This window comes from Bombina bombina, chromosome 4 (genome assembly GCF_027579735.1).
Source record: "Bombina bombina isolate aBomBom1 chromosome 4, aBomBom1.pri, whole genome shotgun sequence".
Taxonomy (NCBI): Eukaryota; Metazoa; Chordata; class Amphibia; order Anura; family Bombinatoridae; genus Bombina; species Bombina bombina.
The window spans coordinates 684,830,398-684,848,588 of record NC_069502.1 but is presented as its reverse complement, the minus strand read 5'-3'; the positions used below and the strand labels follow the sequence as shown (position 1 = coordinate 684,848,588).

Sequence of the window (18,191 nt, the reverse complement as noted above, 5' to 3'; positions counted from 1 at the left end):
AATGAAAGTATTCAGAAAATTGGGCAGACTAGATGGGCCGAATGGTTCCTATCTGCCGGCATATTCTATGTTTTTATAAGTCAGGAGAGCAACACTTTGCTGTCAAATGGGCTGCACGTTGGATGCCCCTGGTCAAGTTTAAAATAACATTTATAAAAAGATTGCTTGTGGTATTACCTTTTATTTTATTTTTGTTATATTGAGAGTCTGCATAATTGATGCATGAACATCATGGTTGGTTACTTACTTGGTTACGTAAGGTTCGTCAGGTATGCAGGGGTCTACACACAGACACCTGCACCACACTGCCGCACAGATCAAGGAATTGGGACGGGTCACGACTCACGGTTAGTTGACTGCAGACAGCTTGCTTCTTCCCTCACTTTCCCGCTACTAAGCGTGGAGCCGCTTGGGTCAAATCTCAATAAAAGAAAATTAAAATAAAACAATTAAAAAGTTCAATGCATGCACATATTTTGCATGTATTTTCCCCACCCTAGGAAAAATGGCAGTTTAGAGGTGGGGGAATACATTACCAGCATTAAATCGGCAGTAAACCTAAAAAATAATGTTATATAATTCTGCACATAGTGCAGAATTATATAACATTATCTTAGCGCAAACATTATACATTAAAGTATTGCAACCATATTTTATGATAAAGTCTAGTTTTTCAGACCGCCGCTCCTTGCTCTGCTGAGCGGGTCTGTTTTTTTCTTAAGGGGACATAAAGCAAGTTGGGATAGAGGCAAAATAATAAAATATGTACTTTAATTACTTTACCTGCAAATTTATACTGCAGTGCCTCGCCATTAACTCTTTCTTTTTAGTTTCTGAATTGTAAAGCTCTAACTCCCCCCACACAATTCCTTTTATGGCTGTATCTATGTTTATTGTTCTTTTTGTAAAATGCAAAAGTGAATAGGGATTATCTGCTGGAGCATGCCTAGAAGCTGTGAACTCAGTTGAAATACAATGCCTGTGTCTAAACATTGATAAGAGGGGTGGAGTTGGCTGCTCCAGGCAGCTTAGCTATGTAATTCATTTTGCTTATTTTTGAAAATTATTTTAAAATACTTGCCAGCAATTTTTAAACAATTGTTTATGCAAACTATTTTAAATTAATTAGCCCTTTTAGGATATGCACAGATCTCAACCTGTTTTATGGCACTTTAAGCACATCTGAGCAGCTGTCTACTCACAACCGGCCCGATCGAGCGGGAGCGAGCTACATTGAGTTTTAAGCAAGATCGGACCGGCTGTGAGGAGACAGCTGCCCAGATGCGCTTAAGAAAAAAAACAGACCCGCTTAGCAGAGCAAGGAGCAACGGTCTGAAAAACTAGACTTTATCATAAAATATGGCTGCAATACTTTAATGTATAATGTTTGCGCTAAGATAATGTTATATAATTCTGCACTATGTGCAGAATTATATAACATTATTTTTTAGGTGTACTGCCCCTTTAATAAGTTGCTGCAATGTTTTTCATTTCTTGTATTTACTTTTTTGTGCTACTTTTTTGCCTTTTTTGCTTCTCAGCAATAAGACATTGTTGACTTTTGCTTTGATATTTTCGCGGGGTAAAGTGTTTTTGTTCCTTTTATCTATGCTTCTGCAAACTGTCCCCTTATTTCAGTTCTTTTGACAGACTTGCATTTTTGTCAATCAGTGCTCACTTCAGGGTAACTTCACGTGCATGAGCTCAATGTTATCTATATGAAACACATGAACTAATGCCCTCTAGTGGTCAAAATGCATTTAGATTAGAGGCCTCAAGGTCTAAGAAATTAGCATATGAACCTCCTAGAATTAGCTTTCAACTAAGAATACCAAGAGAACAAAGCAACATTGCTGATAAAAGTAAATTGGAAAGTTGTTTAAAATTACATTCCCTATTTAAATCATAAACTTTTTTTTGGACTTGACTGTCCCTTTAACAAGTGGCAGAAATTATGAAAGTTTCATCTCCCTATTGGTGAAATGCAAAGTTTTACCCCTTGAGGACTAGAGCTTGTGATATTTGCGGGGGCAAACTTTTCAGCACCACTCACTGTGTCAATTTCACAGTAAAAAGGGCCTTTTTTTAAACAATTTTATTGCAAACTTACTGAAGAAACTATTGTGGCGCCAAATAGCACCAGAGTAGTTTAAAATTGAAAGTTTTACTTCTTTGTATTTATCCTTGGAGAGTATTTGGCTTGACCTTATTAAAATTCTAGTTCTAAGACTTATTTTCCTTTCTTTGGATTGGTTCTTGATATTGACAGTTCTCCCTTTGATCATTCTGTTTCTCATATAATTGTTTCCAGTTCCCATGTTTCTTAGGCCACTAATTGTATCTTTTACATCAAAATGTGGCTTATGTATTCTAGCACTTTTTGATTGGTAAGAGTTTTGGGTCCTTCCCTTCAGCTTACTCATAGACCATGAGTAAGCACCACTAGAGGGCGTGAAACGCGTTAGAAGTGTTTGATTTTGTGGTCACCCTGCCATGTTGTACTTTTATTTTTTAAGTGCTTCCAATAAATTTAGATTTTTAATATTTTTACTGCTCACTTGAGTGCCGTGTCTCCATTGTGGTTGGAAATTTTTGTGGTTTGATCTACCACTTCTCTGGCACTCCAGGATGACTTTTGACCTTCTTTGGTCATTGACCTTTTATCATTGCACCTTACACTTCCAGAGTCAGCATCCAGCCGTCATCTGGAGCTGCGGCTTGTGGTATGTAGTTATCCTTTATCCTTCACTTCCTGCTTTCTTTGTATGTTAGGGGAATTTATTTCTAATGTAGCCATTTCCAGGATCACCATGGGCTAAGTTTGCTTTGTATAAACTTGTCATTCTTTTGATTATTTCCATGAACCAATTTCAGTCAGCCACTATAATTTCTGTTTGGGTAATTTGTTTCTGATAGGCTTTCTCTGTAATACATTTGTTTATCTAGTCAGATACATCTACAGCAATTTGTTGTGCTTATACTAATGGCTATTGAATATTGACTTTGTTTATATCTTTTGGGACATTTATGCTTGAAGGCAAAGCCACATTTATACCTAAATTAATAATCTAGGGTATTTCTGGTAGGTAAGTGCTTTTTAATTTTCCTCAGGTTATGAAGACTGTGCATTTGGGGCATCATACAGAGCAATTATTTATTCTTGAACAGGATCTTTCCAAATGCTGGAAATCTCTGATGTCCTATTTTACAAGAACAGTTCCTGAACATTAATAATGGCATCCTAAGGTGGAAATAAACTTTGCTCGGATATATTTGGAAATTAGATTTACAATAAGAGGGGCTATATAGGTGAGCGGAAGAGTCAAGAAAAATTCTAGAACAACCAACCAGCATATGAATTGTGTCTTCTTTTGAATATGAGGAAATCAATTAATCATACATATAAATTATATATTTTGATTATGCCAACAAAACTAAACCTCTGTCATTAATATTGTATTTGTATAGATCAGCACATATCTAAGTATATATGCTTCAAAGGGACATGTCATGATTAGCTCTTATGTTGATATTTGCATACCCAAATGGAGATATGAAGTTTACAGGAACATTAGTGATAATATTTATTTTTTAAGTAGTACATACTATCATTAAATAACCCAGGAGGTTTTAGTAAATAGATTTATAGATGTACTAATTATAAATAAATGTTAATTAAATATATATCAATTTGTTGGATTAACTTTACAATATTAGAAAAAATATGACCACAGCCATCAAGGAATTTGACATCAGAAGACTCATAGGGGCCCGTACGGTGCTTGTAGGCCCGTGTTTTCTAAAGACCGCTGCTCCATAACCCTGTCTGCCAGCTCTGAGCAGGCGGACAGGAATCGCCAGAAATCAACCCGATCGAGTACAATCGGGTTGATTGACACCTCCTGGCCGCGAGTCAGCAGGGGGCGGCGTTGCACCAGCAGCTAACAAGAGCAATGTTAAATGCGGAGAGCGTATTGCTCTCTGCATTCAGCGAGGTCTTGCGGACCTGATCCGCACTGTCGGATCAGGTCCGCAAGACCGATGATAAATAGGGGCCATAGTGTTTGATTATAGTGGAGGGTTTTATTAAATGAATGCTTTATTTGCCTTGCTTATTACTTTGAGACCATCCATCTGATGAAATAAAATGTTGATATCCTTGTCCTTTTACATCGTTCCCTTAAAGGTGTATGAAAGCCTAAAAAATATTTATTGATTCACACAGAGCATATCAATAAAAAAAAAGTAGTTTCCTTCTGTTATCAAATTTGCTTTGTTCATATGGGATTCTTTGTTGAAAAGATGCCTAGGTAGGTGTCTGGAGCACTACATGGCAGGGAATAGTGTATAGTATTCTATAAACTAGCAAAACTGCTGCCATATAAAGTTCCGGACATTTGCGCACTTCTGAGCTTACATCCCTGCTTTTCAACAAAAGATACTAAATGAACAAAGAAAATTTTAAATAAATTAGAAAGTTGTTTAAAATTGTATGCTCTGATTTATAAATATAAAGATTTTGGGTTTCATGTCCTTTAACCCCTTTGGGCCAAATGTATGTAGTTACTACTTTACCCAGTGTATTGTGTGGACTTAGAACCTACATCCAACAATGTGGCGTGTGCTTTGATCCCTGATGTCAGCTTTGACAGCGGAGTCGGCAGCCGGGGCAGAAGGCATTTGCCTTCATATGTTAGGGGAGTACTGATGCGGCAAAAGGGCTTATGAGAGGGGGGCCAACACATGATCGCTTGGAAGGGGATCCTTACACTACAGAAAAAACATTTATTAATAAATAAAAGTAAAAAAAAATTGATGTAAACTGGGTACTGGCAGACAGATGGCAGTAACTAAGATGGCGGTGAACATTGGTATGAGGGTTTGAGAACTGTATGGGGGGAACAGGGAGGTGGGAGGGTAAAAGTGATCCCTCCACTGCCAAGTACCTATGATGGTGGTAAACAGTTGGGGGGAGTTGGAGGGAGGTGGAAGATGTCAGATGGGAAGGTAACACCTACACTACAATAATATTACCCTTGCCAGCTAACTAATTAACCCCTTCACTGCCGGGAATTTTAAAGAAGTGTGGTGCGCAACTGCAATTAGAGGCCTTCTTATTACCAAAAAAACAATGGCAAAGCCATGCATGTCTGCTATTTCTGAACAAAGGTGACCCAACAGAGGCTTTTACAACTATTTATTTTATGACTGCACATGCGGTATGTAAATTATTTCAGTGAGAAACCCAAAGTTTGTAAAAAGTTAACAATTTATTTTTTTTATATGATTGCATTTGGCAGCAAAATGGTGGCATGAAATATACCAAAATGGGCCTAGATTTATACATTGGGTTTTCTACTTAAAAGAATATTATTATTTTTTGATAGGCAAATAAAAAAAAAACAAGTCTCAATATCTGTTTAAATGGAGTGATAGCAAAAATGCTAAAAATTCTCCTGTATTTTGGGTACGTTTATCTCTGAAATACCAGGATACAGTGGTTAATCTTTAGGATATTATCAGGGTGTGAGTTATTTATAATTTAGTATGAATTGGTATACATGGGTTGTAAACACATAATGAAACTTCATTTTTTTATTTTATTTTTATTTTTTACTTTGTGAATTTAAAACAAATGTTTGTATTCCCCTTCTCTGTTGCAGTTATTTATAAAACAAGTTTGCTGCATCTGCAGCCGAGACAAATGACCATCTATCTTCCAGAAGTGCGAAAAATATCAATGGACTATATTAATTTACCAGTATTTAACACAAATGTTTTCAGTGAAGATGAGGATGATTTACCAGGTATAGGTATTTGTAATATACCTATATTTATCCATTGTGGTATTGTCTGCATGCCTTGTTTTTATTTATTTTAATATGTGCTTATACTTCTGATATGACTGGAATAAACCCATAACAACACAGTTCATGTTTGTAATACCTTTAATGATTCTTCACATCATTAGTATCTGTTTGGTAAGTATTAACAGATTACACAACACTGGACATTTGAATATTAAAGGGCCACTAAACCCCAAATTTTTATTTCATGATTCAGATAGAGAATACAATTTTAAACAACATTCCAATTTACTTCTATTATCTAATTTGCTGCAATCTTTAGATATCCTTTGTTAAAGAAATAACAATGCACATTGGTGAGCCAATCAGATGAGGCATCTATGTGCAGCCACCAGTCAGAAGCTACTGAGCCTATCTAGATATGCTTTTCAGGAAATAATATCAAGAGAATGAAGCAAATTAGATAATAGAAGTAAATTAGAAAGTTGTTAAAAATGGTATTCTCTATCTGAATCATGAAAGAAAAAACTTGGGTTTAATGTCCCTTAAAACTGAACTCTGCTGGATTGTGTCATGTTTTAAATATCTATAGTCATTGTTGTTATTAGGTTTGAATTGTTCAGTACCAAATAATAATTGTAATGGCTGGCATATCTGTTATTTTACCACAGTAACAGAGAGGTCAGAAAATCTGAAATCTGACATTTAAATAGATATAAAACCAAAAAATGTGGGAGTTTAGCTGAAATATAAAGAGCAGCGTCTGGCAACGCACATTAAAATTATTACAAAAATGCAGTGAGAGATACATGTGCTTTTTCCAAGGAACAACGTGGCAGTTTGTGATATTAATAAGTGTAGCATTGTCTGGGGCACCTGAACAATTGCACTGTTCTGAGTAATGAATTAGCCATGTGGGTTATAATATTATAAAATAGACTGATAGAGGAACTGGAGTGTGTGCAGGTAATGCATTAGCATGCGGATTATAATATTATAAAATGAACTGATAGATGTACTGGAGTGTGTGCAGACTGCCTGTGACTTATCCCAAGAGGGATAAATGGAGTTTTAATCAAATTGAATTTGTTGTCAGTGTAACTTAAAAATTAACATATATACTGAAAAATACAAACAAATGGCTAGTATATTTACTTTATCCCATTCCTACGTTTTATTTCATGTATAGTTTTAAAACATAATGTTGTGTATGCCTAACAATGATTGTTTTTTGTTTTTTTAACATTTAGTTACTGGAACATCTGGGACAGCTGAGAACAATCCCCCTTGCACTGTGAATATCCCGATTGCTCCCATTCATAGCTCTGCCCAAGCAATGTCTCCTACACAAAGTATAGGCTTAGTTCAATCTTTGCTAGCCAATCAGAATGTACAGCTGGATGTCTTAGCTAATCAAATGGTAGCTGCAGCACCAGCAGATCATCCTGGAGAAAGTGTTGTTCAGTACCAAGCCCCAAACCGTTATTCCAACCCAGGGCAAGTCATATTTGGTGGAGTTGAAATGGGAAGGCTCCTGCAGCTTCCGCAACCCCCTCTGCAAATACCACATCCACCTCAAGGTGCCGTACAGTTGTCAATAGTTGATCGTAGCGAGAGGGACTATGAACATTCTCAGAAGCCAAAACCTTTACGTCCAGTCCCTCAGTTTGCAGAAGGAGATGCTGTTGTCTTCACAACTGTTCAAGAAATGCAGATAAATAAACTCAATCCTCCTCCTCCATATCCAGGAACCATACCAGCCCCTCCAACCTCAGCAGCACCTCCGCCTCCTATCCCACAGCCTCCTATGGATCTCTGTCTAAAAAAGGGAGACTTTTCACTGTTTTCAAATGGGCACTATCAGACTCCTCTGGGATACGAGCGGATAACAACATTTGACAGCAGTGGCAATGTAGAAGAAGTGTGTAGGCCAAGAACTCGTGTACGTCGCAGCCAAAACACTTATACTCTTCCAGGCCCAGGTAGCTCTGCCACCTTAAGAGTTTCTGCCACTGAAAAGAAAATTAAACAACCTTGCACCAGTGCAACACTGAACAGGCTGACGGTTCCTCGTTATTCCATCCCACCTGGTGATCCACCACCGTACCCTGAGATAGCTGCTCAGCTTGCTCAAGGGAGGAGTTTGACACAGAGAATAGATAGCAGCCTTATCCATGCTACACTGAGACGAAATAGCCGTGAAGCTACCCTAAAAATGGCTCAGATGGCAGACAACCAGAGAGCTACACTTCAACATCCACCCAAATTAAAGAGCAATGTAGGCACTGCTCAATATCCACAAAGGACACCCCCTGTATTGTACACTTGCAGTCAATGCAGTAGTAGCACTGGTGTAATGAGCAGCACTATAAGTAATAACAGCGGCAATATGAGCACTAATACAGTTGGTGCTGGAAATCTTCGACCTGATTTATCCACAATGAATGGTCCACAACAAAGTACTGTAATTGTACACTCTACCAGTGCAACTCCTTTAGCATCTCAGTCCTCATATAACTTACTGAGTCCAGCTGAAAGCAATAGAGACAGAACAGATTATATCAACTCTGCTTTTACAGAGGATGAATCTGTTTCCCAGCATTGCCAAGTGGAAAAGCCAATGAGGCATATGCACCTAGCTGAAGCAGGACTAACTATAAAACGTCCCCCACCATACCATTGGGACCCTATTGTACGTGAAGATGTATGGGTCCCTCAAGAAAGAACTACTCATAACACATTGCCTCTTCCCCAAAGACCCCCTCCTCTGATTATTGGTCAAACTCAGCATTTAAATATATCACGTGTGCCATTTATTTCCCAAAAACCTCCAACCAGCCCTGTTGGAACATTCCAACCAAGTTATGGTGTTAGTATTCCCTATCCAGGGGCATATAATGTCCCTCCACCTCTCCAACAAGTCCAGCATCCTTGCTCCCCAAAGGAAGCTTTAGCCCCAACACAGTTTGTACAGCAGGAGCCAACCATAGTAATACAACCAGCATATCCACCCAACTTGCCTTGTTGCCCTTTACCACCAATGTATCCTGGGAATAGCAACTGTAATGGTCTACAGCTTCCTGCAATAGCATTACATCCATGGAACTCTTATAATGCGTGTCCACCTTTGCAAAATCCCCAGGTCACTTTACCACCCAAAACTCATTTGGTGCCAGAGAAAACTGTGCTTTCCCCCCCTCAGCCGGAACCCCAAAGTAATGTGGGTACAGAGGTTATGGTTGAAACTGCTGATAACTTCCAAGAAGTTCTGTCATTAACAGAGAGCCCTGTACCCCAGAGAAATGATAAATTTGCAAAGAAGAACCGCAAACGATTAGATAGCAGAGCTGAGGAAGGGAATGTTCAGGCCATCACAGAGGGCAAGGTAAAAAAGGAGACTAGAACTTTGGGTGATTTTAATTCCCTTATTGCTAGCCCTAGATTGGGAAGAGAAAAAAAGAAGGTCAAGAATCAAAAAGACCAGCTAAAGTCCAAAAAGCTGAACAAAACAAATGAATTTCAGGATAGCTCAGAGAGTGAGCCTGAGCTCTTCATCAGTGGAGATGAGTTGATGAATCAGAGCCAGAGCAATAAGAAGGGATGGAAAACAAAAAGAAATCTTAGGACAGCAAGTGATTTAGATGAATTCAAATGTCGGAAAGCTAATGAGAAAGATGACGGAAGATTGGGAAGCCAAGGTTTTGTCTATGTTATGGCCAACAAACAGCCTCTTTGGAATGAGGCAACGCAAGTCTATCAGTTGGACTTTGGAGGTCGTGTGACTCAGGAATCTGCAAAGAATTTTCAGATTGAGCTTGAAGGAAGACAGGTATGACATGCTTTAATTTTTAGCTATCTTGCCTTTATGAATATGTTTAGAAAAAATAGAGTATAGTATTAGTCTTGGGAAACACAGGGTAGTTAAAAGAGGCAGTACATTGACAGCTGACTAAAATAAATATATTTTAAGATCTAGAGCCTTAGAAACATTAAAGAGTCTCCCTTGGGGAAAAATATGCACTGTTTATAATAAGTACTGTTTACTTTATAAAGAACTTGTTAGATAAAATGCTATAAGTCCCGTTGCTACCAGCTTTCTGAATATGTTCCAACTCTATTAATATATTACATTTAAGTTGATTTTGTCAGTAAACATTTTTAATTGTTTTGCATGAACTTTAGGAAAAGTGGTAATGAGCCAAACGTTCAATTTCCAAAATGTATCATATCTCCAGATTCTTCCGAAACAGTTTCCTTCATGAAAAAAATGGTAGACACTTATAATCTTCTTTGTTCTCTGACAGCTGTGCTCTCATCAAGGATCATACATTTATATCAGCATGGGCATGAAAAATAATTATATCAAATCACTTTTAGATGGTATCTTAAAGGGACAGAAAAAGTCAAAAGTGAGATATAGCATACAGTTTTAAATAACTTTCTATTTTGCTTCTATTATCTAGTTTGCTTTGATCCTTTGATGTCCTTTGTTGAAAAGCATAACTAGGTAGAATTTTGTCATTGGAATCATGATAGAAACGTTTTTCGGTCTCATGTCCCTTTAATCTTAAAAGAATAACTTCTTTGTCTTGCACAAAAGATTGTTTTTTAGAGGCTGTATTGTTGAAGGAACCTATTTTCAATCTTGGCGGTTTTGTTCTGACGTAGCAAAGATCTTAAAATGTATTTCCCAAGTTATATTAACAATATTTGAACAATTGGTTGAAGTATCTCTGTGGCAATCCCTTTTACACAAACCTAGTAACTTGAATAAATATATTAATTTATTGCCACTGTATCGACTGCGTTTGACATAAATTGAAGAGTTATGTTACTTCTAAAACTCATGTGTCACCTAAATTTTGATTACAATAAAATGTGTGTCTGAAATAGCAGTAGATTAATTGAATGGTCATATCACTTGCCATAACATTTGGGAACACTATTAAAAAAGTATTTAAATATTGTAATGAGTTGATCCAAACATTATTTATCACAGAGACATTTTTTTTTAAAATCTTTGCTAAATCTTTATGTGATAGTGAAACAATTTGACAAATTGTTCTCCTTAGCTGTTCTCCCTGTATTGTTACTTTTAATATGGTTAAAAATCAAAATTCTATTTTTATTTAATGTGCCCTCTGCTTTCTTGAGTATAGAGATTGTTAAGATAACAAGGGTATTAATAGTCCTGAAAGCTGAAGTTCCTTAAAGGGCCATAATACCCAAATGTATAAACACTTGAAAGTGATGCAGCATAGCTGTAAAAAGCTGACTAGAAAATATCTCCTGAACATCTCTATGTAAAAAAGAAAGATATTTTACCTCAAAAGTTCCTCAGTAGCCACCTCCCATTGTAAAGGATTTCTAAGCAGCATTTTAGTGTGTCTGTCCTGGGACTGCTGAAAGGATGAGCCTCGTGAACTCTCATATTATTTCACCAATCAGGTAAAGGAAGCTTACTATGAAATCTCATGAGAGTTAAGTCAAATCTCATGAGATCACAGTAAGAGTTCATGACCTCAGCACTGCTGATGCTGATTGGCTGCTGTTCATTTCTTCATTTTTTTTTATTTTTACCTGCAGCTGGGACCAGCTGAGTATAACTTTTTACACAGAACTTACTCTGCTGAGCTGAGGAAATTGTGAGGTAAAATATCTTCTTTTTTACATAGAGATGCTCAGGTGATATTTTCCTGTCAGCTTTTTACAGTTATACTGCATCAATCTCAAGTGATTTAGCATATGAGTATTATGTCTCTTTAATCTAATGGAATAGAGTTTACTATGTTAAATATATGTGGAACTGTTACTTTGTTTTTAAATAGGGTTGAATGTGCCCTTATTGTGTTTAAATTGATTTATCATACCTTTAAGGGGATAGGAAAGTCAATATTAAACATGCATGATTCAGATAGAGTGTGTAATTTTACTACACTTTTATATTCACTTCTATTTTCAAATGTACTTTATCTTTGTATCCTTTATTTAAAAAACACAATGCACAAACCATATACTACTGAAAGCTAATTGGTGGCTACACATATGTCTCTTGTCATTGGCTCAACCAATGTGTTAAAGGGACATGAAACACAATTTTTTTATTTCATTAATCAGATAGAGAATACAATTGGAAGGTTTTTTTGGTTTTTTTTAAATTGCATGCCATAATACTAATATGCTAAATCACTTGAAAGTGATGCAGCATAACTGTAAAAAGCTGACAGGAAAATATCACCTGAGCATCTCTATGTAAATAAGGAAGATATTTTACCTCACAATCTCCTCAGCTCACCAGAGTAAGTTCTGTGTAAAAAGTTATACTTCAGATTCTTTCCAGCTGCAGGTAAAAAAGAAATAAAAAAGGAAGAAATGAACAGCAGCCAATCGGCATCAGCAGTGCTGAGATCATGAACTCTTTTACTGTGATCTCATGAGATTTCACTTAACTCTCATGAGATTTCATAGTAAACTTCTTTAAACTGAATAGGGAAATAAAATGAGTGTGCATGAGGCTCACTCCCTTCCCGGTCCCGGGACAGACATACTGATTTGCTACTTAAAGTCTTTTACAATGGGGTGTGAATACTTAGGACATTTTGAGGTAAAATATAAATCTTTTTTACAAAGAGATATTCAGGTGATATTTTCTAGTCAGCTGTTTACAGCTATGTTGCATCACTTTCAAGTGTTTAAACCTTTGGGTATCATGGTTTTGTCTATGTTATGGCCAACAAACAGCCTCTTTGGAATGAGGCAACGCAAGTCTATCAGTTGGACTTTGGAGGTCGTGTGACTCAGGAATCTGCAAAGAATTTTCAGATTGAGCTTGAAGGAAGACAGGTATGACATGCTTTAATTTTTAGCTATCTTGCCTTTATGAATATGTTTAGAAAAAATAGAGTATAGTATTAGTCTTGGGAAACACAGGGTAGTTAAAAGAGGCAGTACATTGACAGCTGACTAAAATAAATATATTTTAAGATCTAGAGCCTTAGAAACATTAAAGAGTCTCCCTTGGGGAAAAATATGCACTGTTTATAATAAGTACTGTTTACTTTATAAAGAACTTGTTAGATAAAATGCTATAAGTCCCGTTGCTACCAGCTTTCTGAATATGTTCCAACTCTATTAATATATTACATTTAAGTTGATTTTGTCAGTAAACATTTTTAATTGTTTTGCATGAACTTTAGGAAAAGTGGTAATGAGCCAAACGTTCAATTTCCAAAATGTATCATATCTCCAGATTCTTCCGAAACAGTTTCCTTCATGAAAAAAATGGTAGACACTTATAATCTTCTTTGTTCTCTGACAGCTGTGCTCTCATCAAGGATCATACATTTATATCAGCATGGGCATGAAAAATAATTATATCAAATCACTTTTAGATGGTATCTTAAAGGGACAGAAAAAGTCAAAAGTGAGATATAGCATACAGTTTTAAATAACTTTCTATTTTGCTTCTATTATCTAGTTTGCTTTGATCCTTTGATGTCCTTTGTTGAAAAGCATAACTAGGTAGACTTTTGTCATTGGAATCATGATAGAAACGTTTTTCGGTCTCATGTCCCTTTAATCTTAAAAGAATAACTTCTTTGTCTTGCACAAAAGATTGTTTTTTAGAGGCTGTATTGTTGAAGGAACCTATTTTCAATCTTGGCGGTTTTGTTCTGACGTAGCAAAGATCTTAAAATGTATTTCCCAAGTTATATTAACAATATTTGAACAATTGGTTGAAGTATCTCTGTGGCAATCCCTTTTACACAAACCTAGTAACTTGAATAAATATATTAATTTATTGCCACTGTATCGACTGCGTTTGACATAAATTGAAGAGTTATGTTACTTCTAAAACTCATGTGTCACCTAAATTTTGATTACAATAAAATGTGTGTCTGAAATAGCAGTAGATTAATTGAATGGTCATATCACTTGCCATAACATTTGGGAACACTATTAAAAAAGTATTTAAATATTGTAATGAGTTGATCCAAACATTATTTATCACAGAGACATTTTTTTTTAAAATCTTTGCTAAATCTTTATGTGATAGTGAAACAATTTGACAAATTGTTCTCCTTAGCTGTTCTCCCTGTATTGTTACTTTTAATATGGTTAAAAATCAAAATTCTATTTTTATTTAATGTGCCCTCTGCTTTCTTGAGTATAGAGATTGTTAAGATAACAAGGGTATTAATAGTCCTGAAAGCTGAAGTTCCTTAAAGGGCCATAATACCCAAATGTATAAACACTTGAAAGTGATGCAGCATAGCTGTAAAAAGCTGACTAGAAAATATCTCCTGAACATCTCTATGTAAAAAAGAAAGATATTTTACCTCAAAAGTTCCTCAGTAGCCACCTCCCATTGTAAAGGATTTCTAAGCAGCATTTTAGTGTGTCTGTCCTGGGACTGCTGAAAGGATGAGCCTCGTGAACTCTCATATTATTTCACCAATCAGGTAAAGGAAGCTTACTATGAAATCTCATGAGAGTTAAGTCAAATCTCATGAGATCACAGTAAGAGTTCATGACCTCAGCACTGCTGATGCTGATTGGCTGCTGTTCATTTCTTCATTTTTTTTTATTTTTACCTGCAGCTGGGACCAGCTGAGTATAACTTTTTACACAGAACTTACTCTGCTGAGCTGAGGAAATTGTGAGGTAAAATATCTTCTTTTTTACATAGAGATGCTCAGGTGATATTTTCCTGTCAGCTTTTTACAGTTATACTGCATCAATCTCAAGTGATTTAGCATATGAGTATTATGTCTCTTTAATCTAATGGAATAGAGTTTACTATGTTAAATATATGTGGAACTGTTACTTTGTTTTTAAATAGGGTTGAATGTGCCCTTATTGTGTTTAAATTGATTTATCATACCTTTAAGGGGATAGGAAAGTCAATATTAAACATGCATGATTCAGATAGAGTGTGTAATTTTACTACACTTTTATATTCACTTCTATTTTCAAATGTACTTTATCTTTGTATCCTTTATTTAAAAAACACAATGCACAAACCATATACTACTGAAAGCTAATTGGTGGCTACACATATGTCTCTTGTCATTGGCTCAACCAATGTGTTAAAGGGACATGAAACACAATTTTTTTATTTCATTAATCAGATAGAGAATACAATTGGAAGGTTTTTTTGGTTTTTTTTAAATTGCATGCCATAATACTAATATGCTAAATCACTTGAAAGTGATGCAGCATAACTGTAAAAAGCTGACAGGAAAATATCACCTGAGCATCTCTATGTAAATAAGGAAGATATTTTACCTCACAATCTCCTCAGCTCACCAGAGTAAGTTCTGTGTAAAAAGTTATACTTCAGATTCTTTCCAGCTGCAGGTAAAAAAGAAATAAAAAAGGAAGAAATGAACAGCAGCCAATCGGCATCAGCAGTGCTGAGATCATGAACTCTTTTACTGTGATCTCATGAGATTTCACTTAACTCTCATGAGATTTCATAGTAAACTTCTTTAAACTGAATAGGGAAATAAAATGAGTGTGCATGAGGCTCACTCCCTTCCCGGTCCCGGGACAGACATACTGATTTGCTACTTAAAGTCTTTTACAATGGGGTGTGAATACTTAGGACATTTTGAGGTAAAATATAAATCTTTTTTACAAAGAGATATTCAGGTGATATTTTCTAGTCAGCTGTTTACAGCTATGTTGCATCACTTTCAAGTGTTTAAACCTTTGGGTATCATGGCCCTTTACGCTAGCTCCCAGTTGTGTATTGCTATTCACAAGCAATAATGCAATAACGAAATGCTCTAACATTTTCTTTTTTTGCACACATATCCCTTTAAACTGCTTTCAGTTTACATTATTTGATAACTAATTTCCTTTCTCCCCCCCCCCCCCCCTCGTTTGCCTACAGGTAATGCAATTTGGAAGGATTGATGGCAACGCTTATATTTTGGACTTTCAATATCCCTTTTCCGCAGTTCAAGCCTTTGCAGTTGCTCTGGCGAATGTGACCCAGCGTCTCAAATAAGTTCTTCAGTTATTTAAACAGGGACATTTTAATAACGCTTAGACAAGGGCAAACGTTGCGTTTAGCGAAAAGTATTGAAGCATTTTAACTGGAAACATATCATTGCCTGTATGAGGGCACTTGGTTTATATATTATTTTTTTTATGCAATATTGCTGATGTGTGATCAGGAGCCATTTAATGTGCTGGTGGGAGTGAGTTTTTGGCATGTTTTGGTGGTTCTATTAAGTCTTGTTTGGTGCAATAGATGTTAGAATATTACATGCAAAAAAACTGCCTTATTTATACTATTATTTTTAAAAAACCATGATCTAGATGGTTGATTTTTTTTCCCCTTTATTTTTTTTATGAGTACTACATTTGCAATGAAATGATACTTTTTAATACTTGAATGCGTTAAAATTTTCATTTTCTAAAAGAGCATGGAAGGCTGTATAATAGTTTTAAATAATATAATGCATTATATGATCTTTTAATTTTTATTTTATTTTTTAACCCCAATGTGTCAAGGGATTGCAGTATTTATATTTAGTTGCCAAACAGTAGCATTATGATTAATTTATGTTTTAGATGAAGGCTGAGATGTTGAATTCTATATTTTAATAATAGGGTAAACCTTATTGTGATACTAATGTTGTTAAAATAGTTTGATGAAGCTATCTCCAACTGTATAGAATAAAAATGCCACATTGTTGCACTCAGTTACTTGATAGTAGATTTCAACATAAATGAAGCTGTTTAAATTTGGTTAAAAACCAAAACACATATATTTTGTTTTAAATTGTTCACAGTGCTTTAAACTCTGCGTTAAGAAACATACAGGCATTGTTTCCAGTACATTTCATGCATCTCAGATGCTCCATGTGTTTTCAGATAATATGCTTATTAGTGGCTAGTACAAATGATAACCAGTTTTCAAGTTTGCCTATTTATTTCCTCCCAGGGCATATTTAATGTGCCTCTATGCACAGTTGTGCAGTCATAATTTACTACCTGTGCACTTAACTATACTTGGAAAAGCACTTTCAACATCCTTTGGAAATATCCCCGTGGTCTATATTATCTTGACAAAGGTAAAGTACTTGTTAAATGTACTAGAGAATACACAGTGACATTTCAATTAAAACAAAAAAAGTTATGTGAAGAATGCCATCCTGGCTTTAATGTGCATTGAGATTGTTTCCTTAAAGCAGGGGTGTCCAAACTTTGCTCTCCAGAGGTTTTGGAACTACATTTCCCATGATGCTCAGCTAGATAAAATGCTGGCTGAGCATCATCGGAAATGTAGTTCCAAAACCTCTGGAGAGCAAAGTTTGGACACCCCTGCCTTAAAGGGACAGTGTACTGTTAAATTGGTTTCCCCTTAATGTGTTTCCAGTGGCTTGTTTATCAGCTACAGAATTTAAAATGTATGAGAAATTATTCATCTAGGTTTATTTTTGTGTATGAAATAGCTGTTTCTGCTAATTGAAACCACGGCCCAATACAATGGACTTAGCATGTAGGGAGAGCAGTCCTCATCTTATCTGTCTAATTATTTACACAAAGTCCTCCTTATCATATGTCCCACTGTTTAAACAAAGACTAATACTTAGAGAAAACAATGTAAAATGAAAACATTATAATTCCTCTCTGCCACAGCCCCACTGAGGCTGATTTAATGTAAACATTCTTGTTTACATAGTTTTTCTATAACCAATACTTAAATACTGAAATTTTCATTATAGGTGGGGATACTACCAGCAAAAGCAGATATTTAAAAGTAAAGGTAAAGAAACTATTTGTTAACAATTTAATACACTCCAGCGGGTTAAAATAGATCATTGGAAACACATTAAACAAGAGGAAAAATTACAATACACTATCCCTTTAAAATAAGTTCTGTTTCTTCCTTATGAAATCTAAAAACAAATAGACACAAGTATAACTAAGACATATTTTCAAACAAACCCATATAATTCTGCATTTTGGTTAATTTCTGTGCACTTCAAAGTATTTACTGTGCATACCTGCTTGACGTTAAACATGCACTGTTAATAGGGTCTTACTATGCATTATTTGTATGTGTGGCACAGTCCCCAGGGCAGTGGTGTGGCTTACTGAGGGGTATAACAAATGTCAATTTTAAACCATAGAAGAAGAAGAATTATTTTGCTAAATGATTCTTTGTACTGCACAGGTAAGGGATATGCATCTGCATCTGACAATTAAGCATGTGCCAAGTACTGTAATATAACATCACTGGCATTAGCAGCCACTGTCGAGTGCTGATGCGCATGATTTACCTGCACTTGTTTGGAAACAAGCACTGGAAAGGATATCACAAAATTAAATCATTTTTCTCAGAAATGTTTTTTCTGAAACTGCAAA

At 35.8% G+C, this 18,191-nt stretch overlaps 1 protein-coding gene across 2 annotated transcripts in view; it reads left to right on the top strand.

Annotated features, from left to right (window-relative positions):
• The window catches only part of TULP4 (TUB like protein 4), a 574,485-nt gene extending 557,963 nt beyond the window's left edge, over positions 1-16,522 (top strand). The window contains exons 13-15 of one of the 2 annotated variants that reach the window (XM_053710846.1): positions 5,664-5,807; positions 7,058-9,636; positions 15,706-16,522. In XM_053710846.1, coding sequence (XP_053566821.1) covers positions 5,664-5,807; positions 7,058-9,636; positions 15,706-15,822 — 2,840 coding nt within the window. In that variant the 3' untranslated portion in view covers positions 15,823-16,522. Of the gene's footprint in view, positions 1-5,663; positions 5,808-7,057; positions 11,046-15,705 lie in introns of those variants that run through there. The other variant, XM_053710845.1, reaches the window with a different exon arrangement.
• The last annotated feature ends 1,669 nt before the right edge of the window (positions 16,523-18,191 follow it).